At 40.4% G+C, this 26702-nt stretch overlaps 1 protein-coding gene across 4 annotated transcripts in view; it reads left to right on the forward strand.

Moving 5' to 3' along the window:
- The window catches only part of LOC143297731 (mediator of RNA polymerase II transcription subunit 14-like), a 54524-nt gene that overhangs the window by 23505 nt on the left and 4317 nt on the right, over positions 1 to 26702 (forward strand). For 2 of the 4 annotated variants that reach the window (XM_076610167.1, XM_076610169.1), the window contains exons 22-39: positions 1637 to 1680; positions 2215 to 2343; positions 2965 to 3041; positions 4412 to 4514; positions 6513 to 6561; positions 7076 to 7213; positions 8565 to 8656; positions 9506 to 9655; positions 9891 to 9965; positions 11622 to 11698; positions 12157 to 12274; positions 12882 to 13139; positions 13866 to 14046; positions 17691 to 17894; positions 21662 to 21870; positions 24469 to 24589; positions 25162 to 25223; positions 25956 to 26063. In XM_076610167.1, coding sequence (XP_076466282.1) covers positions 1637 to 1680; positions 2215 to 2343; positions 2965 to 3041; positions 4412 to 4514; positions 6513 to 6561; positions 7076 to 7213; positions 8565 to 8656; positions 9506 to 9655; positions 9891 to 9965; positions 11622 to 11698; positions 12157 to 12274; positions 12882 to 13139; positions 13866 to 14046; positions 17691 to 17894; positions 21662 to 21870; positions 24469 to 24589; positions 25162 to 25223; positions 25956 to 26063 — 2195 coding nt within the window. The remainder of the gene's footprint in view (positions 1 to 1636; positions 1681 to 2214; positions 2344 to 2964; positions 3042 to 4411; positions 4515 to 6512; positions 6562 to 7075; positions 7214 to 8564; positions 8657 to 9505; positions 9656 to 9890; positions 9966 to 11621; positions 11699 to 12156; positions 12275 to 12881; positions 13140 to 13865; positions 14047 to 17690; positions 17895 to 21661; positions 21871 to 24468; positions 24590 to 25161; positions 25224 to 25955; positions 26064 to 26702) is intronic. The other 2 variants (XM_076610168.1, XM_076610170.1) reach the window with 2 other exon arrangements.

Here is a 26702-nt window from a genome sequence, read left to right on the forward strand (position 1 = left end):
ACATGTCCTTTAATTTCCTTTAATTCTTCTTCTCCTTCTTATTCATTCGCTTGTTCACTTGTATGTACACGAGTGGGGTTTTACGCGTCTGCCGTTTTTACCCCGCCATGTAGGCAGCCATACTACGCTTTCGGGGGTACCTTTCAGTTTATAGAAATAATATCTTTTTTATGATGTAATTATAGTGAAAAATTTATTAGTATTATTATTAATATTATTTTAAGATGTATTAGAATTTTTTTTTTTATTATAGTTGAAATTTTATTATTATTATTATTTCTTTATTTACTTACTTTTTTTTTAAAGAGAAATTCTCTGAGACAATAAATATTTGATTACAAAACAAAAGGTGATGGGTTGGGGGGGGGGGGAGTTATTGCCTCCTTGATTTGATTAGAGGGGAAAAAGCCCCTTTTTCTTTGTTCCAACCGTAATGCTTTCACCCAAGTGGGTGCGGCACCTCCACACTGATGCACTGGAACTGCCAGACGGAATCATGAGTATACTGGAACTGATTGAACGGGGGAAGTTAATGCTGGTCTTCCTTTTGCCTCTTTGTTCTTCCCATGGCCATCCTGTTAAGCATACAGATACATTATCCACCAAGTGACATACACTGCTAATACCACGACTGCTACTACAACTACGACTACAACTTGCACTCTACCCCCTTAGCATAGGGGCCCACAGAGCTTACAGTCAGCATTAATAAGGGAGGAAATGGATACAGAAATTAAAAATAAGAGGCCATAATAACCATAAGCAAGACAAATGGAATGTGCCACTGACAAAGTACACCCACACACACACACACACACACACACACACACACAACCTAGACATCCATGAAAGCAGATAAGCAGATTTTTACATATGTGTTTTGAGGGCAGATTTGAATTGAGATAAATGATAGACTGTCTCACACATTTAAGTGTGGCTTTAAACTGTAGTAAAATATCACATACTGTTCGCTGATGTAATATAAAACCATGGTAAGATATCACCTCTGCGCACCAAGACATGATAAAGTATAGTGTGCACTGATATATAAAAACATGGTAGAATATCACACACTGTTTACTGATATAATACCAAAACATGATACATACACAGTGTGCACCGATATGTAATAACATGATGAAATATCACACTGTTCACTGTGATACCAAAACATGGTGAATATACAGTGTGCACTAATATATAGAAACATGGTAAAATATCACTGTTCACTAGTATATATCAAAATATGGTAAAATATCATACAGTGTGCACTTATGTAATATCAAACATGATAAAATATACAGTGTGCTTTCATATAATATCAAAATATGGTAAAATATCATACATTGTGCACTCATATCAAAACATTTTAAAATATACACTGGTACTGGTATGATATCAGAACACAGTAAAATGTGCTCTGTTCAATGGTATATCACACACTATACACTGATATGTCAAAACATGGTAAAATATCACACTTCATGCACTGATAAATCAAAACAACACTGTTCACTAATATGATATTACCATTTGGTAGAATATCACAGTGCGTGCAGTCAGCCTATGTCCTGTCTTGCTTTTCTCCCCCATGTCTTACCTGGCCTGCCTACCTGACAACTGACCTTTGTTTCAGAAGGAATGCCTATGCAAATGGACAGCTTGAGCAGGAAGAGAAAGGTATTGTTGTTTTTTAAGTCCAATAAGTAAACCGTCTGCTGTGCTTGATATTTTTGTTGTTCTTGTTGTTGTAAAGAATCATTAATGACATGGAATAAAGAGTCAAAGTTTGTGCAGGAATGTTTGGGATGGTTAGATTTATGTACGGACAAATGTCCATGACCTGTTTTTAAGTCAGGTAGGGGAAGAGGATAAAAAAAAAAATCATCCTCCAGATAAAAAGTTTTAAGGCAGTTTTGAGAAAAAATATATATGATTCCATATTGTTCAGCAAAAATACACAATACATACAGCTTAAAAATGCCAATGTGCAATTCATGTTTACTGGAGATAAAGAATTACGATGATATTATACTTTTTAACATACCTGGTTATCAGGTCCTTTGAAAGACAAAATATTAGGGACTGTTCTCAAAAATAATTAATCTATTCAGGAATACAAGACTAATGATCAGTTCCATTCAAGCGGAAAAATAATGTAATGAAAGTTATGGTGATTTACTTGGCTGATTCATAACCAATGTTTCCCACCAGATCTTTCTTGGTGAAGGAGACCAGTCAGAGAGCAAGAAGAACAAAGGTTCTCCATACTTTGTACATGAGCTGTCCTATCTTCTGGCCCATGTGGAAGAAAAAATTCCTTTTGTGCAACTTGGAGCAGAGGTATGTGGACAGTTCTCTTGTTGGTGGACTGAAACTCTTCAGTGGCTGACTTTGCATGTGTAGAGCGTGAGAGTGGCAATGTGTGTGCGTGTGTGCATGTGTGTGTGTGTGTCTGCATGTGTGTCTGTTGTATCCTTATTGTTGCTAGATTAGAAAACTCAACAGATACTAGGCTTCCGGTGAGAGTGTACCACTGGTATGAGCGAACATGTTTTCTGTCTTCAATATTAAAGTGTTTATTTATTTTGTCATTGTGCATTGCATGAAAAAAAGATCAGTGGAGGCAAAGAGGAAAGCAACAAGATGTTGGGAGGTATTGGAACAGGAAATTGGAATAGGAATGTTGGCTCCCTTGAATTTGGCAGGATTTTTAGATGTTAGTGAGCATTTGCCTCAGACAAATTGAGATGAAAATTGGAAACAAATAAGTGAGAGGATTCCTTGGTTTTGTGTCCAAACATGATACTCTGTGATTGCACAGCTTTGTTACATGTTTTCATTTGAACTTAAGGCCTTTCTTCAGGGATGCACATTGGGTCTAGTGTTGGAGTTTGATTGTGAATGTGACGCCGAGTTTGATTGTGAATGTGACACATTTTTACTTGTTGTTTTCATGTACAGTTGCAGAGGCAAGGTCTGTCTCACAGCAGCATCACAGTTGACAGCGAGGGCACGTGTCTGGCGCTGGGTGTAATGGAGTGAGTGTTATTGTAGTCCTGCTTTTTTTTTTTTTTTTTTTTTACAGGTGGAAAATATTGTAATGAAAAAAACAACAAAAAAACCCCCAATAACTAACAAATGATGATAATGAGAAAGTTAGAAGGAAATAGAGAAATTAAAGTAATTAATATATATATTTTTATAGTTTATTGACTTGAACTCCAGTGGACATTTGTATGACTGTTCCTACCCCACCATTTAGGCAGCCGTACTTTGTTTCAGGGGGTAAATGAAGGAAATGCGATGCATGTGCACATGGGGACAAACAAGGGTGCAAGTGCATGCCCATTCTGTTCACATACAAATATGTATGTGTGTGAGTGTGTGTGCGCATGTGTGTGTGTGTGTGTGCGTGTGTGTTTTTTGCTCCAGTGAGAGAGAGAGACTGTTGGTTGTCACTGAATAGAGATTGATAGTTGTCTTGAATACCTAAGCAGGTAACATTGTGAGTGAGAACAGTAACAAATGCAAACGGAATGGAAGAAATGCTTGTCAAATGAACAAATTAAAAGTACTGTTAAGTTCTGTACTCTAATCAGACTTAGTCATGACCAAGAGGTATGCTGTGGAAAACTTGATAAGAACAGTCACATGAATCAGTCAGGTGCATCTAACATTATGGCTTAGTTTTTGTAAGGTGGAAGGCATATGTATGATTTCTTTAAAAAACATTTCCTTTCTTTTGCTTTTTTTTTTTTTTTTTTTTTAAGAGAGTTTAATAATAGTCAATATGACGCAGTGTTTAAAGCATAAATTTCATATATTCCATTTTTCTTTGAGCATGGGATGCATGTTTGTGTGAGCACATTTTTGGTCACGAATGCTGTACTTAATGCATGTTTGTTTATGTATGTATAATTTTTTATTTAAAAGAGGGCGTTAGTCAGGGGGAGGTAACCTACTTTGGGAGGTTATCGGCTGTAGCTGCTTTCGTTTTCTCTGCATAGGTGGGTAGTAGTTTGCACAGGGCAGGAATCAGACCCCTGCCGGAGTCTGCACTAGTGGGTCACAGTAAGTATGTTACATATTTTAGGAAGAAAACAGGAATGTCAGACCCCTGCCGGAGTCTGCACTAGTGGGTCACAGTAAGTATGTTACATATTTTAGGAAGAAAAATTCCTTTGTAAACTCCACAAGCTCGGTGCCTGGGAGGTGTAAACCTCTATTGGCATTTTCATTACTATTATTATTATTATTATCAATATCATTAGTAATTTTATTATCAATATCATCATCATCATTATTACCATCAATATCATTATTACTACTTTTATTATTGCTATTATTATCATCATCATTGATGATATTATTGTTATTATAACTTCCCTTGCAATCTGTGTGCTGCCAGTTTCCCCAACGCTGATAAGGACATCACACACAACCTCCAAAAAAAGCTGCTGTCCTGCAAGTTCCGTGTGCAGAGCCGAGCGTCGCGCAACTGGATTGTGGAGGTCAGTGTTCTGTGGCATGGTTCTGGTCACTGGTCACTGCGGTTTGTGTTTGGTGGTCTGTCTTTTGTCTGTGTTGGTCAGAGATTTGTGTTTGGTGGTCGGTCTTTTGTCTGTGTTGGTCGTAGTGGTTTGTGTTTGGTGGTCTGTCTTTTGTCTGTGTTGGTCATATTGGTTTGTGTTTGGTGGTCAGTCTTTTGTCTGTGTTGGTCATAGTGGTTTGTGTTTGGTGGTCAGTCTTTTGTCTGTGTTGGTCATAGTGGTTTGTGTTTGGTGGTCAGTCTTTTGTCTGTGTTGGTCAGAGATTTGTGTTTGGTGGTCTGTCTTTTGTCTGTGTTGGTCATAGTGGTTTGTGTTTGGTGGTCAGTCATTGTCTGTGTTGGTTGTAGAGATTTGTGTTTGTTGGTCAGTCTTTTGTCTGTGTTGGTTGTAGAGATTTGTGTTTGTTGGTCAGTCTTTTGTCTGTGTTGGTTGTAGAGATTTGTGTTTGTTGGTCAGTCTTTTGTCTGTGTTGGTCATATTGGTTTGTGTTTGGTGGTCAGTCTTGTCTGTGTTGGTTGTAGAGATTTGTGTTTGTTGGTCAGTCTTTTGTCTGTGTTGGTTGTAGAGATTTGTGTTTGTTGGTCAGTCTTTTGTCTGTGTTGGTCAGAGATTTGTGTTTGGTGGTCTGTCTTTTGTCTGTGTTCGTCATTGTGGATTGTGTTGGTGGTCTGTCTTTTGTCTGTGTTCGTCATTGTGGATTGTGTTGGTGGTCTGTCTTTTGTCTGTGTTCGTCATTGTGGATTGTGTTGGTGGTCTGTCTTTTGTCTGTGTTCGTCATTGTGGATTGTGTTGGCGGTCTGTCTTTTGTCTGTGTTGGTCGTAGTGGATTGTGTTGGTGGTCTGTCTTTTGTCTGTGTTGGTCGTAGTGGATTGTGTTGGTGGTCTGTCTTTTGTCTGTGTTGGTCGTAGTGGATTGTGTTGGTGGTCTGTCTTTTGTCTGTGTTCGTCATTGTGGATTGTGTTGGTGGTCTGTCTTTTGTCTGTGTTGGTCGTAGTGGATTGTGTTGGTGGTCTGTCTTTTGTCTGTGTTGGTCGTAGTGGATTGTGTTTGGTGGTCAGTCTTTCATCTGTTTTGGTTGTAGCGGTTTGTGTTTTCGGTCAGTATTTTGTCTGTGTTAGTCATAGCAGTTAGTGTTTGCTGGTCAGTTTGTTGGTCAGTCTTTTATTTGTTTTAGTTGTTGCGGTTTGTGTTTGTTGGTCAGTATTTTATCTGTCCATGTTTATGTCTGCCTGCTTGTCTTCTGTTGTCTGTCTGTATCTTTAAATTTGTATTAGATTTTTTTCATGAATTTGTTTCTATTTTTGTTTATTTGTCTTGATTTTAGCTTAATGTTTTATACGTACCTATGGTAGGTTCTCAAGGCAGAGTGTTGGGTTTATCCATAGGCATCTGCTCCTTGTTTATTTATTTTTTTTTTTTAAACAGATGTGATGTAGCTCATATGGATTCAGTCTGCATGCTTGTAAACTGAAACAAAATGGAAACTTTGTGTAACCATACATTTGTTCATCTGTGTATCCATTTGTCTGTGTGTTGTAACTTTATACCTTGGCAAACAAATGGCACCTACAGAGTGGTTGAGTTGATATGGTTCATATATGTGACATCAGTATTCTTCTTGGCTGTGCATAAAGACAGCTTTGGCTTTGAGATAGCTAATACTTTGCTTTGTAGACATTTCATCCTCCCACTCTCTTCCATGTAGAGAAAGAGCTGAAAACTGAATGGACATCAAAATGCACATACTCACAGCTGCAGTGGTTATCACTGGAAAGAGCTTGGCTCTTAGGGAAGAATGATAGAAGTTGATTTGATGGATAAGGATATAAAACAGCAACAACAAAAACAAAACAAAACCGAAAACAAATCTTCCATTTTAAGGTTTGATGAGAAATGTCTCAGTAATTTTAAGAAAATAAAGAAGAGAAAAGTTGACAATAATCTTGTTTTTCTTTCAGTTCCTGTTTGCCAAAGGTCCTCTGCCAACAGCCTACTTCAAAGAGTCTGGTAAGTTGACTGCATGTGAAAGATTGTCCTTCACTTTATTATCAGTGTTGTAAATAAGTATAACACCCACTATTACTGGTATTTTGGTTGGGTGCAATAGCTGATTGGTTCAAGTGTTTCAGACTGAGGGTCTTTGGTTTGACCTGGGTATTTACATTTTTCCAATCACAAATGATTTGATTTTGATTTGATATGGATTCTAATATAGCGGCTGTCCTCGGTCAGAGACCAAGCTCTAAGCGCTTTACAAACTTGGGGTCATTTGCATAACAGGCTGCCTACCTTGTTAGAGCTGACTGATGGCTACCATTGGGCACTCATCATTTGTTACGAGAACAGAATTGATGTTGTTTTTCTTCCAATACTTTCTGTTTTTAAGTAATTAATTATCCTTTTAATTACACATACTTAACCGTGACCCACTAGTGCAGACTCTGGCAGGGGTCTGACAGGACAGAATTGATGTTGTTCTTCCAATACTTTCTGTTTTTAAGTCATTAATTATCCTTTGCAGGTTCTACGGTGCGGGTGTGCCTGCCCTTTGACCTGAGCAGTGACAATGTGCAGAAGACAGTGACGGACCTGATGGAGGAGTGGCAGGCCATGGGTCAACTCTACCAGCTGGTCACTGACTTTGCTGACTCCTACAATGGTCAGAACTGTCACAATGAATGAATGAATGATATGGATACTTACATAGCGCCTGTCCTTGGTCAAAGACCAAGCTCCAAGCGCTTTACAAACATGAGATCATTTGCACAACAGGCTGCCTACCTGGGTAGAGCCGACTGATGGCTGCTATTGGGCACTCATCATTTGTTTCCTGTGTCATTAATCAGATTTCAGGCATGCACACATACACACTCAGACAGACATGTAACATTTTTGCATCAACATATCATGATTGTCAGAACTGTCACAGTGCATCAACTTATCAGGAAAATTAGCTGCAGTGACTGCTAGAGAACTCTCACAGTGCATCAACTTATCAGGAAAATTAGCTGCAGTGACTGCTAGAGAACTCTCACAGTGCATCAATCAATCACGAAAAGTAGCTGCAGTGACTGCTGGAGAACTCTCACAGTGCATCAATTAATCACGAAAAGTAGCTGCAGTGACTGCTAGAGAACTCTCACAGTGCATCAATTAATCACGAAAAGTAGCTGCAGAGACTGCTGGAGAACTGTCACAGTGCATCAACTTATCTGGAAAATTAGCTGCAGTGACTGCTAGAGAACTCTCACAGTGCATCAATTAATCACGAAAAGTAGCTGCAGAGACTGCTGCAGAAATGTCACAGTGCATCAATTAATCACGAAAAGTAGCTGCAGTGACTGCTAGAGAACTCTCACAGTGCATCAATTAATCACGAAAAGTAGCTGCAGTGACTGCTAGAGAACTGTCACAGTGCATCAATTAATCATGAAAAGTAGCTGCAGTGACTGCTAGAGAACTGTCACAGTGCATCAATTAATCATGAAAAGTAGCTGTAGAGACTGCTAGAAAACTGTCACAGTGCATCAACTTAAAAGGAAAATTAGCTGCAGTGACTGCTACAGACGAAAACTGAAAAAAAGGCCATCTTGCCGACTGCAAAACCTGCAACTTAGTTTCATGTTCTGCCTGGTTCACCCGAAATGTTTTGTCCACTCATGGGACTTGCGGGAATAACGATCACATGATGTCAGTACTAAAGCACCTTCACTTTGGCAGAAAAATTGTGTCAAAGCAATAGCACAAAACTGCTTCTGAACCAGAAGTGGACGGAAATGAAACATGAAATGGAAAGCTCAGTAGGAGTGGCTGGAAAAGCAAGAAAATAAGAGGAGAGGACCTGAAGAGTTCTTTTATGGAAATGTTACCATATCCATTCGGCTGAAAATATAACACTGAAATTTTGAGTTGTGTTTCCTTGGGGAATGTTGGGGTCTGCGCAGGTCTGAAGATCAGCTGCCTGTTTCACATGGTATAATGAAGGTGTGTGTGTGTGTGTGTGTTTTCAGATGTGCGCATGAACATGCCCACCATGGCCACCATCAAGTCCTACAACTTCAGGAAGCTGAGCATCACCTATGGGCCAAACAGAGCCCATGTGGTGAGTACATCTTCACAGATCACTCCTTGCAAACACTTTGTTGCCATGTGATGGAATACCACCAATTTGTTGTATTGTTATTATTATTATTAGCGAATATTTTGATAATGTGTACATAGGTTCTTGTGTCCCCGAGCACCTTAACATGTACAGCAGGACAAAGAGTTATTGTTCATATCCTATTATCAGTCTATACACAACAAAGTATACATCTTTTTGCTGTTTAAAAGTATGTTTAAATTTCTATCTGCAGAAACATCCGTCACATATGTAGCTTATATATGCATGTACATTACAAACAGGACTTAATGCAACATTTTCTTGTTGTCCTGTGAAATTAATTTTATTTGTGTTTCGACATTTTCGAATGAAATACTGTTTATACCAAAAACCAATGCTAAACAGATAAATACTGGATTTTTGTTAAATGTATGCTTGTATATATACATGTATACATTGTATTTATGTGTGTGTATGGTTTGTAAGGCACAGTTTGGTGTGTATATGCAACTTTGATGTAATGTGTTATGCATAACGTGTTTTATAAAGCACATTGAGCAGTTTTCTGGATAGATTGCTATAGTAGCACCCATTGTTACCATCATCTTTCACAAGTGGTGTGGTGTGTTGGCATTAAAGTGATGTGGTGTGTTGGCATTTTTCTGGATTGATTGCTGTGTAAGCATCAGTATTGCTGTTTAAGTATGCATTATTATCGTCATCTTTCACAAGTGGTGTAGCGTGTTGGCATTTTTCTGGATAGACTGCTGTATAAGCATTGATATTGCTATTTAAGCATCCATTGTTATTGTCATCTTTCACAAGTGGTTTTGTGTGGTGTGCTGTCAGATGACGGTGCAGTGGAAGACGGATGCACGTCAGTTCCACCTGTCCGTGGGCACCTGCCAGCCATCCTCCACAGCCAACCCACACCTGCTGGTGCTGGTGCAACTACAGGAGGAGCTCAACACCTCACGCTCTCTGGCACGCCTCACGCAGGTGGGTGTGTGTGGGGTAGGGGAATGTATAGGGGTCTGGGTGTTCGGGAGGGGGTATTGGTGCAGGATGTGGTTGTGGGTGGGTGAAGGCGTGTTTGTGTGTGTGTGTAGTTGTATTTGTGTGTGTTTGTGTGTGAGTGTGCATGTCTGCATGCTAGTGTGTTTTTTTTATGCTTTTGTATTATTTAGTCAGCAGTGTGTGATGTATTGACGTTGGTTGGTGTTGATGTTTGCAGACACTGTACGACACGTGGTGCCCTATGACGGCCATCAGCAAGCTGTCTACCACCTCCATGATGGGCACCTCCACTGTGAGTGCTGTCCTCTGCTTCACTCTGGTTGCATGTCTGTTTATGTGTTGTGCCTTATTTTACAGGCTTCAAGGCACTTTATTTTATAATGCTTTCCCCCCCCATCTGCATTGAAAAAAAAATACAATTTTAAAATTTTAACAATACATAAGGCACAGCACATTAAAAGGCCCATGAAAAAAAAGTTAAAATATGGTATTTTGTTTGTGATTTTAGAAAATTATTTGTTTGTGTTATGAATTTGTGTATGGCTCTGAGCTCTTTTAGTAATCTTTATTTGTTTTTCATGTTATTTATTTACTTGTTTTCCATACATTTCTTTAAGCCCCATGCTTATGGTGCAGTTCTATTAGCATTCTTTATCTGTTCGACATTGGTATGTTCAAATCTTTGCAGAGAGGGGTTTTGGCAGGGAGGCAGACTGTGTGACATATATTATGTGACCAGCTTCTACAAAATGATAGATAAGTCGATTTTTGAGGATATAAAGATATATATATATATATTATACCATTGGAAAGAAGACGAAAAGACCATTCCAATGATATATGAAACATGTCCCTAGGTTAAAAATGCAGAAGTTATGGTAGTTCAAAGTGTGTTAGTAGTGCGGCAGTCATTTTGAGTAAAACAGCTTTAAAGTTTTGCAACTGAAAGTTGAGATTTTTGCCTAGTAAAGGGGGTTTGTTTTAGCTGTATGCCTGTGAAAGTTAGGCAGGTTATCAAACTAGGGTCTGTACATGCTTTGGGCATTGATATTCACACTTGATAATACCAATGTCATTTTGAATGGTGGTTTTGGGGTGTAAAAGACTTTTTTCCTCTTGATCTCTCAACAAACAAAGCTTCTTTAGTTTACATTTCTTTTACATCAAAATTAGAATGATGCACATCTAAATTTTGAATTTGTTAAGAATTGAAATAAACTTGTGGATTTTAAATAATTGTTTTGAACTACTTGTACTTTAAATATGCCAGTATGTGCCAGTGTGGGTGGGTGCACAGGGGTTTGTGAATGAGGCCCATTTTTGTTCATTTTTTATTTCAGTGATTTGCCCTCTAAGTATATTACAATTCCACTTTATTATGTTTTTATGTATTTACCAACATGTTTATTTTTAGTATTTCTTTTTCTTTGATGTTAATGTATTCTGTTAAGATATCGAATATATATTAATGTAAAATATGCTGTTTTCCAGGATAATTGCTCCACAATATCAGCACATATGTGTGGAAATTAACTAAATTTTCAAATTTTTAGTTTGAATTTGGCAAAAACAGTGAGATATGTTGTAATTGGAGGTTGAACTATGCACTAGTGCAAAAAACTCGATTTACTTTGATGGGACCTTAGCACTGTTTTTGCCTGTAGGGCAACTGAATGCAGCGCGAGTTATCTATCATTTCGTGGGAGATAGTCACATATATGTAAACACATACATCCACACCTGTGTGCATGCAAAAAGGGAGATCACATTCTCTTTTAGCATGGCCAGGGGCGGCAGGAGGAAAAGCAGATGCAGATTTGGAAGACGCGGAAGACAGATTTTTTCAACTCTTAATCAGGATACATTAGGAGAAATTTAGATGGGTTGTACTGATGTTGACAATTAAAGCATAACTGCAGTTAAAGCACAACCGGGTTGTTCATTTCAGCACCCCAAACAGCCAGTGCTCAACTACACCATCCTGCCCCAGTCCTCCACCCATGTACGCCTTGTCTTCCGCAGCTGGTCAGTCTCTGGTTCTGAATGTGTTTGTGTGTTTTTGTTTTGTGAGATGTACCACACAAGTCAGGGAAGATCTGACATTTTACCTGATAGATTTCACTGCCCAATTTGTCCAGAGATGAATAAAGCTGCAACTTTATCCGGAAGATCATTTCTACAACATTATTCTTAAGGTAGAGATTCTACATCATTAGTTGTTGAAATGGCTTGGTTGCCTATCTAACTATGCTGATACAAAATGTACATTGTTTAGAGTGCTGCTGATACACAACTAAGATGCAAGCTGTATATTTGAAGTGTGTTGCCTTGTTGGGTTGTTGTCTTGTCATATGTTTGGTACAATAGACTGTGAAAGAAATAAGGCTATGTTTGTTTTAAACAGCAATTTGTTGATATATTTTCATGTATATCTGATATAGCAAGGTAAGGAAGTGAATGATGTTTTTGTCATGTGTTGACAGCTATTGTGTGGACATCCACATGCAGTCAGGAAAGTTGGTTGCTGTGAGAGATGGAGCATTCGGCTTGTTTGACAGTACCCGTGCTGTGGAGGGCTTCACCCCTGCTCCTAGTCTCAAGGTAAGAAAATTCTCTACAATTCTAGTCGAGAAAGGGAGAAGAAGGGATGGGAAGAGAGGGGGAGAGAGAAGAAGAAGAGAGAGGGAGAGAGGGAGGGAGGGGGAGGAGAAGAAAAAATATAGAATATATTAATCAAAGGAAATTTATATTCTTCTGTGTTTGTGGCCTGCTGCTCTCATGTTCACTTGTATGTACAAGTGATCTTTTACATGTATATCTGTTTTTACCCATTCATGTAGACAACCATACTCCCTTTATCAGGGGATTTCATGCTTAGTGTGTTCTTGTTTCCTTTACTCACCAAATGCTGACATGGACTACAGGATCTTTAACTTGCACTTATATGAACTTCTGCATGCATATACATATGAAGGGATTAAGGCACTTGGAGATATGCACATATGTTGACTTGGGAGATCAGAAAAAATCTCCACCATTAAGCCACCAGTTGCCACAACTGTGATTCAAACCCATTTTCCTCCAAGACTTTAACCACTTGGCTGTTTCACCTGTTCATTATTTATTTTGATGATTTAATTCTTCTGAACAGAATTTTTCAAAAAAAAAAAAAAAAATCTAAACAACATATTCCTCCCTATTTGTACAGAGCTTTCTCAGCATGTTTGTGGATGAGAACGTGACGTCGGGCCATGCCAGGCGGAGGTCGACGACGGAGGACGACAACCCCCCGTCCCCGATGGGGATGGACATGGACATGTTCATGTCCCAGCAGCAGCCCATGCTGGGCTCCCCGGCCGCTGGGGGGCGACAGAGGGGGGATGGCTTCCGCTTCCACAACAAGCCCATGACGCCCCCCTCAAACCCCCTCACCCCAGCCTCCCCTGGACCCAGTCGCATGTCTGGGGTGAGTGGAAGTTGGAGAGTGGGCAGGGGGAGTTGTTGTAAGGAAGCTGGGTGGAGGGTCTTGAGGGGACTTAGGGAAGTGGAAGGGAGTGGGGAGAATGAATTGTTAAGTAAATTAGGTAGTTCATGAGGAGAACTTAAGCCTTGTGACTGATGGAAGTGAAAGGGAATTGTTCAGAAAACTATGTGGTTTGTGAGAATTTACAACCTTGATTAATAAAGAAAAAAGAAAAAGAAAAGATTTATCTTTCTTCTGATTATCTCCTTTCATTCTCATTGTGTATTCCTTTTGATCCTAACTTTTCAAGAAATGAAAGTTGTGTATTACACATCTGAGAGAATTTACAGCCTCTCTGATTAAGGAAAAAAAGAAGAGGTTTATCATTCATTTAATTACTTCCTTTCATTCTGATTGTATATTCCTTTTGATCCCAACTTTTCAGGAAACAAAAGTTGTGTATTACAGATCTCAGATTCCCAGTAAAAGCACTAAATCAAGAGATGTACATTCAGTAAAAGGGACAAGAAAATACACCTTAATATTCACTGACAGTCTTTGTTTTACTGCAAACAATACATCACGCACCAGTTCATTGACAAGGTCAAGAAAATAAGTTAAAATATTCAGTGAAGTTTTTATTTTTGCTACAAACAGCACATAACGCATTGGTTCACTTTGTTCGCTGTTCAAAACAAACACCTGGGCTGCGTGGTGTGTGTGTCGCAGATCAACCCTTCTCCATCAGCAGCGCTGATTGGAACCCCGTCCCCAGGGACGCTGCTGACGGCCAACTCCCCCAGCAACCCCCAGCTGCACGCACCCTCCCCCCAGGCCTTTGTGCCCACGCCTTCCCCTCAGGGGCTGGGTCTCCACATGCAGTCCCCTGCTGCTCCCTTCATCAGCCCAGGTCAGTGGAGGGGGCGGAAATGACGTGTGTGGGCAGTTTTGAATGGAATGTCTCATTCTTTGTAGAAGAAAAACATGGCTGATTTGTGTGTGTGTGTGTGTGTGTGTGCAAAAGAGTGATGGTTCGTGCTTTACGAGCATCTTGACTCTTGTCACAGTTCCTTTGCAGTCTCTTCTGTTAGGCTTGTTAGGTACTGACTGTGTCGCTAGCTCCAGTCCCGGTCTGCAGTGAACATGCTGGAGTCTATAGGTAGTGCTCATGGCAGTCACATAGACTTTGTATGGTTTTGTTTGTTGGCTGTTGTCTGTCTCATAGATGTGTTGAATGTAACTAGCACTAAGTGAGTTGCTGGGATCCTGTGATAAAGATGGTGTGGTGTGTTTATGGCACTGAGTGCCCATATCAAGGACTTGCTCCACTGACACACTGTGTTGGGCTTATTGACTGGGATTGACTGGCTTGGATTTGGGGTACTCAGTGAAACTTTTGACTGCTCCACATTTATTATGCATTGTGTACTATTTGCACCCATTCCAAACACTGTTACAAGTTACAGTGAAGTCCATATATGTAACATTCTTGATACTGTGGTGAAAGATGTCTATTTGGAAGAGTTGATATTGGGAGCAAAGGTCAGGGGTTAAATTTAAAAAAACAACCACCACCAAACAAAAAACCAACAACATCAACAAAAAACAACACCAAATACACACACACTTAAAAACCAGACACACTTCCATAACATATTCAGGAAGAAACTAGAGAACTGTAGATAGAGAACCAGACACACTTCTGTAACATATTCAGAAAGAAACTTGAGGACTTTAGATGTAGTCAGTTTGGCGGTTGTGATGATGATAGACGTTGGTCATTCTTTGATGCTCTGCTGTAAATAAGAGTCAACAAACAAGAACGCCAGAGAATTGACAGACAGACAGAAAATACGAAAAAACTTAGCCGTATGAGGAGCTCAGGAACAGGAGTCATGATGGCTGCCGGAAAAAGAGGGCGCTAGCCAGGGGGACAAAGGGGAGGTTACCTACTTCCGGGAGGTTATCGGCTGTAGTACTTTCGTTTTCTCTGCATAGACGGATAGTAGTTTGCACAGGAAGGAATGTCAGACCCCTGCTGGAGTCTGCACCAGTTGGGTCACGGTAAGTATGTTATTTAAATGTAATTTTAGATAGATAATTTCCTTTACTCACTTTTATGACAGAAGAGAGAGAGAGAGAGAGCGAAGGGAGAAGTTTTGTTCTCTGTTGCTTACTCACTGCTACTGACTGTGTTGGGCATAAAGAATCTGTGTTGTTGTTTTTTTTACACTAAGTTATATGTATGCCTGACTGAGAGACTAACCATCAAAATCTGGCAAAGCACTAACCATGACTTTGTGCTTTGTGCTCACATGAGTATGGTTTTCTTCACAAAATGATGACATTAGTGTGCTGGTATATTGGGTTTGTCATTCTGTTAAGTTTGTCTTTCCCGATTCTTGGTAAACTGATGCTTTTTTTGAAACAAACAACAACAAAAATTCTTTTTTCAGTAACAGGCACTCATTTGTGTGCCTGTTTTATTGTTTTCATTTCAAACTTAATAAACTGGCTCTTGTTCCTTTTATAATTTGAACCAAGTTTCTACTTGTTCAAGTGTGAGTATCAGTAACTGGTTTAGCTTTTGTTCCCAATTCAGTTAGTAAATTCCCTCACATGAAAGTGTTGGGACATGCATTAACACTATCTAAACCAGAACCTTCCTGATTATAACCTTTGGAAGCAAGAGACGAAGAAATCATTTTCAGACTTTTCTCCAGGTCAGGTCTTTAGAATCTGTGGTTGGTTCTTTTTGCTCTCTTATATTATTTCTCACTTTTTAACTGTAGAAGTACAGATACTGCTGTATAACTACTTTCACTATGAACAGATTCGTAGTGGTTCATGCATAATATGATAATCAGTTTTTATTTTACAACATCTGTTTATGCATGTCTGGTTCTATTGAAATGTTATTTGCCACATTAACACTTAAGCTAATAAGTAAGGCTATCAGGTCCTTTTTGTACTTGTAGTACTTTAAAGCAAAATGAACTTTTTGAATCTTTAGTCAGATTTTCTGATTGAACAATGGTATTTATGTTTTTATCATACTTCTGTTGAACAATGGTTTTTATGTCTTTATCATACTTCTTTTGATATTCTTTGTGTTTGTATATGTTGATATAGCTCTCATTTATTATTCTCTCCTATCTCTGTGATCCACTGTAGCTGTAATATTCTCTCCGACAAGCCTTAGGCTAGCTCTGCGATGTGGCTTCGTTCTGATCAGCTGTTCTGCGCACTGACAACATTGTCATGTTGGTTGTTCTGATCAGCTGTTCTGTGCACTGACAACATTGTCATGTCGGTTGTTCTGATCAGCTGTTCTGTGCACTGACAACACTTACATTATCATGTTGATTGTTCTGATCAGCTGTTCTGCGCACTGACAACATTGTCAAGTCGGTTGTTCTGATCAGCTGTTCTGTGCACTGACAACATTGTCATGTCGGTTGTTCTAATCTAATCAGCTGTTCTGTGCACTGACAACACTTACATTATCATGTTGATTGTTCTGATCAGGCGTTCTGCGCACTGACAACATTGTCATGTCGGTTGTTCTAATCAGCTGTTTTGTGCACTGACAACATTATCATGTTGATTGTTCTTATCAGCTGTTCTGTGCATTGACAACATTGTCATGTTATTTTTGTTCTTATCAGTTGTTCTGTGCACAGACAGCACTGTCATGTTGATTGTTCTAATCAGCTGTTCTGTGCATCGACAACATCGCCATGCTTTTGTTCTAATCAATTGTTTAGTGCACGACAGCAGTGTCATGAACTGAGTGAAGGGAGAGAACTGACAAAATGTGCTGGCCTTGTGTTGTATCTCATTATCTCATCTAACAGCATAGCTTCCGCCTCTGTCATGCCTTTCCTCCTCTGATCTCTTTCAGCACAATATGTAATGACTTCTGCACAATGGAGTCTACACACTTCTTTCTGTCTTTTTGCCTTTCCTCTTTCCTCTTTTTAGATTTTTTTTTTAAAACAAGCTCATTTTACCATTTCTCAAATATATATATATATATCTCTATGTATCTGTTTGTGTATCTATTTATCTGTCTGTCTCTGTATAGATATATAGATGTAATGCCCATACTAACATTCAAAGGAGTAGCTCATAAAGAGAAATTACACCAGGCATGGCAAAATACAATACTGAAAGTCTAAAGAGAGAAAGAGAGAAAAAAGCTTTCATCTTTGCATCATCCTCCCGCCCCACAGCCTCCCCCGACCTCCCCCAACTCATTCACACCCACCCACCCTCATCCCACTCCATGCCTTGCTTTTTGTACTCCATACCCCTCGGGATATATATTGGGCAAATATACATAAAAAAAAAAAATAATAAAAAAAAATCATGGCAGTTTGCTTTTTCTCCTGGAAATCCACCCTCCACCCTTCTCCCTTCCCTCCCCCCATGGCTCACACCCCCACCACTACCCCTCCCCCATTCCTTTCCATTTGACGTGTGTGACCCTGGCCCCCTGTCACTAGAGCGCGGCCGGTTTGGGTCCATCGGGACGGTTGGGTTCGGTTCCAGGTATGGTGGATGCTGGATCCCCGTTCCCTGGTTCTGGCCTGTCCATGACGTCTCCGGGGGCGCGGGGCTGGCCCGCCTCCCCCTCCCTCACCGGCCCCGGCCCCTCCCCCGCCTCCTCCCACCACCCCGTCACCTCCCCCGGCCACCCCGCCCTCCACTCCCCACAGACCCAGAGAGACACCATGGACCATGGGAAGATATCAGGTATGATTGCTGATGACATGCGACGACCGGACCATGCTGTTGAGGAGCATGGAAGGGTGGTGGTGGTTTTGGAGAGGGTAAAGGGGTGATGGGGGTTGGGAGTAGGGTGCATCATTTTTTTTTTTATCTTTCTTTTTTTTTTTCTTCTTGTCTTTTAAGTTTGCTTTGTTTTGGACTTCTGCTTTGTGGATTTACAAAAAACAAAAACAAAAAAACAAAACAAAAAAAAAAAAAACCAAAAAAACAAAAAAACAAAAAAACAAAAACAAAAAAACAAACAAAAAAAGAAGAAGAAAGAATAGAGAAAAAAAAGGATCAACTATCTCTTTTTGGTCAAGTCTTTTTTGTAGCCTTTTTTTTTTTTTTTTTTTTTTTTTTTTTAAATAAGGGTATTTGTTATATTGTTCTTGGATATTATCTATTCTTTGCCAGTTGGTTACCTTTTGAAAGTTATTTGACTACTTTTGAAAAGTGATGCACATTTAACTCCAAAGCTTGTAAATTTTAACAACAGCAATAACAAAAACAAAGGATCTGTTAAGTCACGTTTTAATTGCATTGTCATTTTGGGCTGAAAACGTTCTTTTTTCTTGGCTTTCTTGTTTTCCTTGGCTGTTTTATAATCTGGACTTGTGTTGCACAGCCAGTTTTTTTTCTCTGTTTGTCAGATGGCTTTGGCAGTGGCAGCTTTCACTTTGCTTATTTTTGCACTAACAGCTTACTTTTTTGTTTTTTCTACTTTTCTTTCCTTTCAGAACTGACTGCTTGATTTTTTTCTTTTCTTTTCTTTTCTTGCACTGCCGATCTTTGATATTCCACTAACTATGAACAAGTTTTCACTGACAATATGACATGCATGTTGTGTTCTCAGACTACCCATTGGAATTCATCAGAATTTTGCATGCATGTTCTTGAATGTCTGTTTTTGTTTTTGTTTGTTTGTTAGTTTTATGATTAATAAGTGTTTCTTAAGTTTCAGATAGGACAAAAAGAAACAATAGCAACAACAACAAAAACACTCTTCTCCACTTGCCTCCCCATTTAGAACTTCAATAGCGTAAGAAAGAATAAACAAACAAATTAACAAAAAAAATCAATCCCAACTGAGACTGTATTTGAAAAGCATTCAGGCCCACCCTTAATGACAAAAGAAAGAGAGAGAATGATGTGGAGGGGTGCTGGTATCGAGTCGCCGTGCATCCACTACTGCACAAGAGTGACCATTGTAGTTCTGGTCATGATCAGATAGCTACAGTCACATCACCATGGGCAAGGGTAGTGTTTCACATCTTGGCCACACACTCCATGGACTGAACAATTGAGCTCATCAACTGCTCATCATCCACCTCCACTTGCCCCACCATTCCCCCCTTCTTTCTTGCTGCTGCTGCCACCATCACCACCTGTTTTGTGTTGCCTGATATTTCCTCTCGAAAGCAACTGCTGCCACTACCACCACCACCACCACCATCCCTTTACTTACTGCGTGTTATTTCATCCCCAAAACAACTACCACCACTTCCACCACCACCACCACCATCTCTTACCTATTGCCTGATACTTCCTTCCTAAAACAACTGCCACCACCACCACCACCACCACCATCCCTTACCTACTGCCTGATACTTCCTTCCTAAAACAAATGCCACCACCATCACCACCACCACCTCTTACCGACTTCTGTTTCCCCCCTAAAACAACTGCAGCCACCACCACCACCACCATCACACCATCTCTTACCTACTGCCTGATACTTCCGCCCTAAAACATCTACCACCACCTTCAGCACCACCACCATCATCATCATCTCTTACCTACTACTTCCTGATATATCCTCCCTAAAAGTAAAACAAACACCCCCCCGCCCCTCCAGTCCTCCACCTTGCCCTTCTTTTTATGTAGAGTAAATTAGTGGGTTTTTTTTTTGGTTTTTTTAAATGATGGTTTGCCATTTTAGTGCACTCAGGAATTCTGTGAGGAAGGTCAGTGATGTGTTTTGATGTTGTGACTGTTACTTTGTTCAACTTTCCTTCAATCATGTGAGAGGAAGAAAATCAGTGAGTGGGGCTGGGGGTGGGGGTCCTTGGGGTTATTCATGGGCTGAACTTACATTTATTTGCAGAACTTGTGTCTCGGTTAAGCAGACAGCCAGTCTGCCTTGGTTGCAGGACTCGTTGAATGCATTGTTGACACATGGTTTTTGCATTACCTGTCTCTTGCAAACTGGGATTAATGTGTCAGAATTTTTAGTTGTTTTAGTCTTTTTCTGTTGTGAGTTGGCACTTTAAATGCACCAGTGCACCATGCGTTATTTGATTTTATTTGAAATTATTGTTATTGAACTATTTCAGATAATCTCTTTCTTGATTGCAATGCTCCAATATTTTTATTGTGTATTATTGACCTGTTTTTGGATCATATGTTTGATGGTTGTGACTGCTGTTATTACTTGATCATGATTTGTTTGAAAGTGGAGTGACTCAGTGAGGGAACATCATGTGGGCAGTCATTGATACTAAATGAAATGAGTGAAGAGCTTGAATATCATGAATGATAAGAAAAAAAATCTGTGTTAGTATTGCCTTTTCTTTTTCAAAGTAAGCTTCAGATAATTCAGGAAAATGTGAAACGAATGAGTTTTCCTATTTATCGCACCCTTGCCAGCACCCAGGGAAACACCTCTTTAGTTCTTTAGTGGAACAGATCAACTCAATAAAAATGTGTGGTTGTGTACATTTTATTTTGAGCAGAAGGTCTCTTTTGAGGCATGGTTTAATTCCTTGACTGCCACAAGGCATGAAAGAGATATTGTCAGGTGAAAATTCACTTCCAGAAAGGGGGAAAAAAGCTCACCTTAAACTGGCAAGCTTATCTCAGATAGGTGTAATTTTATTGATTGGTGAGCTGCTATTGTTTTGCTTGTGACAGACTTTCTATTGATTCCTGCGTAACATATCAGGGTCTCAGCACAAGTGGTCAGGCAATGAAAAATGTGTATTTCAAATTTTCAAATGTTACGATAAGTTTATTTCTGTTTCACCATGTTACATAGTTCTTATGTTGCTTTTGTTTAATTCCCCCCCACCCCCACCCCCACCACCTTTTTCCCCAGCTCCACTCATTTTCCAGTTAGATGTCGGCCTCTCTCCCCCTCCCCATGCTATAATGATCATAGTGTTTTTTTTCGATCCCCCTTCCTGATGCTGTAATGATTGTAGTGTTGTTTCCCTTTTCCCTCCCCATGTTATAGATAGTCATTATTGTTGTATTGTGTCCCCATCCCCGTGCTATAGGTAATTATTATCATTGTTGTATTGTTACCCTTTCCCCACCCCATGCTGTAGATGGTTATTATCATTGTTGTATTGTTTCCCTTCCACTCTCCATACTATAATTATTGTTGTGTTTTTTCCCTTCCCCCTTCCACCATCCTGAAATAGAGCTATAAGTATTGCAGCATTGTCTCCCTGCCCCCATGCTATATAATCATTGTAGTGTTTTTCTCCCCTTTCCCCTCCCCCATCCTCTGATAGAAACTATAACTATTGCAAAGTGTTGTTTCCCTGCCCACTCTCCCCATACTATAATCATTGAAGTGTTTTTTTTTCTTTTTTTTTCTTCGTTTTTCTTTATCTTATAGTTATTAAAAGAAAAGTGTTGGTGACTTTCTCCTTCTATTCTTTTTTTCGGGGTGAGGGTGTAGGGAAAGGGGAGTTTTTGAAGTGTTTTATTCAAATAAAAATTTCCCCTTGCTTTCCCTCCCCTAGTGATGAGCCCACCGTCACGCATACTGCCCCAGCGGGCGTGGGCGGCTGCGGTGCCAACCCTGCTGTCCCATGAGGGTCTGACGAAGCTGCTGACGGCCAGCATGCTGCCCGCCCACTCCCAGTTCCTGCCCGCCTCCCCCCTGGAGCGCTTCTTCGCCTGCGTCCACCTCCGCCGCCACATGCAACGCGTCATCCAGAGCGAGCAGTCGGTAAGTCGTCACGTTTATTTTATTTATTCATTTAGTTATTATTCCGATGCTCTAGCGCATGTTCTTGGAGCTCTATGCGCTTTGCAATAGCAATAAAATCATTCACTCAAAATACCCCCCATAAACATACACATTTCATTCAAAACTTAAGTTTGAGAGGACAATCAAATTTGAAATTAGATCATGCCATAAGATGAATCAAATAATCTTATCAGATATAAAAAAGTTAAAAACAAGAAATACAATAACAGCTAAATTGTAGACAATTTAAACACACATGCACGCACGCACGCACACACGCACGCACGCAGATTATCAAACAAATAAAACAAAAAAACATTCGTTTTTGGTGGCTGCCATTTTTGGTGGGTTTTTTTTTTTTTAAATGATGACATGGATACTTATATAGAGCCTATCCTCTGTCACAGACCAGGCTTTAAAGTGCTTTACAAACGTGGAGTCGTTTGCATAACAGGCTGCCTCCTACCTGGATTAGAGCCGGCTGAGAGCTGCCAATTGGGCGCTCATCATTCATTTCCTGTGTCATTCAGTCAGGTTTTAGTCATGCATACATACATAAACACTTGTGCAGACATGTAACATTTTATGTGTATGACTGTTTTTGTTTATTTACCCCGCCATGTAGGTAGCCATACTCTTGTTTTGAGGGGTGTGCATGCTGGGTATGTTCTTGTTTCCATAACCCACCATGGATTACAAGAGATACGTGTGTATTTGATCTTCTGTGTGGGTATACACATGAAGGGGGTTCAGGTATAGCAGGTCTGCACATTTGCTAACCTGGGAGATCTCCACCCTTTTACTCACCAGGTGCTGTCACCAAGATTCAAACCCAGGACCCTCAGACTGAAAGTCCAATGCTTTAGCCACTCGGCTGTTGCACCCGTCGGTGGGCGTTGTGGTTGAGTTGGGGTTACTTTAAAAAAAAAACACAACTTTTAATAGTAATTAAAGTGGCTGCGTTTGAAAGAATTAGTGAAGATTTTGTTGTTGTTCATTTTTAAGTTTGTTATTTCATTCTCACGTGGTGGGTGTGTTACCTTTTGATATGTTTGAAGAATGGTGGTGATTTTGGTTGGTTGTTTTTAAAGGAGCTGCTTTGAAGAATGGTGGTGATTATGTTTGGTTGTTTTTAAAGCTGCTGTGAAGAATGGTGGGGATTGTTTGGTATTTGTTTACACGTTTCCACATACATGTGTGTGTTCGCTTTTGCAAGAGTTGATATGTGTGAAGAATGGTATGACACTCTTGTTTCTTAACAACATTCTCTATCTTCCCTCCCAAACTCCCGATTTCTTTCTCTTTCTTTTTTTTTTCTCTCTCATCTCCAAAGTGTATTTCTGACTCACATTTCATGTACATCACTCACTCTCCCTGCCTGCCTACCTACATATATCTATGTCGCTTTACACATACATCACTCTCCCTCCCTCCCTCCCTCCCTACCTACTTACATCTCTGTCGTTTACACATACATCACTCTTTCTCCCTGCTTCCCTACCTACTTATGTCTCTGTTGCATTACACATACATCACTCTTTCTCCCTCCCTCCCTACCTACTTACATCTCTGTCGCTTTACACATACATCACTCTTTCTCCCTGCTTCCCTGCCTACTTATGTCTCTGTTGCATTACACATACATCATTCTCTCTCCCTGCATGCCAACCTACTTATGTCTGTTGCATTACACATACATTGCTCTTTCTCCCTGCCTGCCAACCTACTTATGTCTCTGTTGCATTACACATACATCACTCTTTCTCCCTCCATCCCTACCTACTTACATCTCTGTCGCTTTACACATACATCACTCTTTCTCCCTGCTTCCCTACCTACTTATGTCTCTGTTGCATTACACATACATCACTCTTTCTCCCTCCCTCCCTACCTACTTACATCTCTGTCGCTTTACACATACATCACTCTTTCTCCCTGCTTCCTTACCTACTTATGTCTCTGTCACTTTACACATACATCACTCTTTGTCCCTGCTTCCCTGCCTACTTATGTGTCTGTTGCATTACACATACATCGCTCTTTCTCCCTCCCTCCCTACCTACTTACATCTCTGTCGCTTTACACATACATCACTCTTTCTCCCTGCCTGCCAACCTACTTATGTCTGTTGCATTACACATACATCGCTCTCTCTCCCTGCCTGCCAACCTACTTCTGTCTGTTGCATTACACATACATCGCTCTCTCTCCCTGCCTGCCAACCTACTTATGTCTCTGTCACATTACACACACACCATTCTTTCTCCCTGCCTGCGTACATACTTATGTATGAGTCACATTACACATACATCACTCTTTCTTCATGCTTGCCTGCCTACCTATATCTCTGACTGGCATTACACATGTATCGCTCTTCCTACCTACTACCTACCTACCCAGGTACATCACTCTTTCTTCATGCCTGCCTACCTACCTATATCTCTGACTTGCATTACACATGTATCACTCTTCCTACCTACTACCTACCTACCTACCTACCCAGGTATATCTATACAGCCAGTCTTTCTCCCTACCTACCAGTCTGATGGTGATGGCTGTTTTTGTTTGTTGTGACAGCTGATTCAGGGGCACTCTGAGCCGGGCGTGGTGAGCTTCAAGGTGGAATCCCTCCAGTGCAAGATTGCCCTCAACCCCACCACCCTCCAGTCCCTCCACCTCAAGGTCACACCCACCCCAGGTAGGTCAGGGAAGCGGGGGTGGTGGGGGCCTCACTAACTTTTCATCAAGTTTGAAGTCCACCATACTTTTTTGGAGGGGCAGGGGGAGGGGGTTGAGGGGGTGGGGGTGGGAGGAGGCTGTATGTATATGGGCTGTGGGGGCACTACCCCAGAATTTGGGACATTTTGTTTTCTATATTTTGTTTAGTTTTCAATATTCCATCGATAATGATGAATGATGATGGTGGGATGATGCTGCTTTGAGGGGTCCATTTAGGTTTGGGACTGCTTGACAAAACTGTACTCTCATGGTATATGCTAGTGTCAGCCAGGCTGGGATATAGAAAGACACCTGTATGGTTGGTCAGGAAATTTGATCAAACACTGCCAAAGATGGATGACCCTACAATATAATACAATACAATACAATACAATTCACGCTACACTACACTACACTACACTACACTAGTGACACACTACACTACACTACACTACCGTACATTACAGTAAAGCACACTTGATGTGATTGGTGAGTGAAGGATTCTACCCTGTGACATAAACTTAAAATGCATCATTCATAATGATGCTGCAGATCACACAGAACAGTGGACCACAGAAGAAATGCAGATACTGGAGAAGTTCTTTGATCTAAAGGTGAGGGAAAGAGCTTCAAGTGTGTGTGTATGTATGTGTGTGTGTGTGTGTGTGCCTGTGTATGTGTGAGTGACTGTGTGTGGATCTGTGTGTGTGCGCGCGTGTGTGCATGTGCATGCATGCGATGTCAGCAGCACTAAATTTGCTCAGCAATAAGAATCCATATACATGCTAAACTACATCTGCTAGGCAGATGCCTGACCAGCAGCATACCTCAACGTGCTTACTCAAGCCTTGAGTGCATGCGTATTGGAGTATATGCATGTGTGTGTGTGTGTGTATGTGTGTGCGTGTGTGTGTGTATAAGTGCATGCCCAACCCTGAGTGAATGAATGCATTGTGAGAGAGGGCAGTGTGCAGCACAGTAGTGCAAGTGGGGTCCCATGTACAGCATGCACTTGGTGCACTGAAAAAGAACCTACTGGTAATATAAGTGTTATCCTCTGGCAAAACAATTCTGCAGAAGAAATAAACTCTGATGGGTACACACACACACACACACACACACACACACACACACACACACACACACACATATATATATATATATATATATATATATGTGTGTGTGTGTGTGTGTGTGTATGTAGATACGCTGCTGGTCAGGCATCTGCCTTGCAGATGTAGTGTAGAATTACATATGGATTTGTCCTAATGCAGTGACACTTGCTTGAGAAACTGAAAGTGAAACAAAACTAAGGTTCTTGTGATGTGTTTTGCTGACCTGACCAGGTGGCTTGCCCGCCCTACAAGGTGAATCTGCTGACAGCCTTTGGCCGTCTGATGGGGGCTCCCCTCTGCATCCTCAAGGACTGCATTCAGATCATGCGGCTGGAGTTGGTGAGTGTGTGTTTTGGGTCACAGATTTTGTCCAGAGGTGAAATTTGTGGGGGGGGGGGGGGGGGGGGGTGCACACGTGAGAAAGAAGAAAGAAGCCTCAGAGAAAGAAGCTCATAGTAGTATGTAATGGGAAATTGATCTTTTGTGTGTGTTTTCTAACAAAAATTGCTAACAAATGCAGACTTGCTTTGGGCCTTGGCTGATTATTACACCAAATTAAGGTTTGATATTATTTCTTTTTGTGGGATGGTATTATTTATTAAAAAAAGAAGAAGAAAAAAAGAAAACAAAGATCAGGTCCTTTCTAGGTTCTGCAGAGCCCTGAACTGTGCCTGTGTAACTAAGCCCAACTGTTCTGTCTAAAACTGAGGGACTTAGGACTTTATTTTCTGACACAGGAAACTTGATGATCTTTTGACAGACAACTGTATGTGGAGTTGGTGATCTTGTGGCTGTATTGGTTTTCTGTTGTCTTTTTAACATGCATTTTCTGCCGACAGTTCCCATGTTCATTTGTAAGCACTGGTTGGCTGTACTCCTTTCTTTGAGGGTGTACATGCTAGGTATGTTTTTGTTTCGATAACCCACAGGACACTTACATGGATTACATAATCTATAACATGTGCAATAGATCTTCTG

This window comes from Babylonia areolata, chromosome 23 (assembly GCF_041734735.1).
Source record: "Babylonia areolata isolate BAREFJ2019XMU chromosome 23, ASM4173473v1, whole genome shotgun sequence".
Lineage (NCBI taxonomy): Eukaryota > Metazoa > Mollusca > Gastropoda > Neogastropoda > Buccinidae > Babylonia > Babylonia areolata.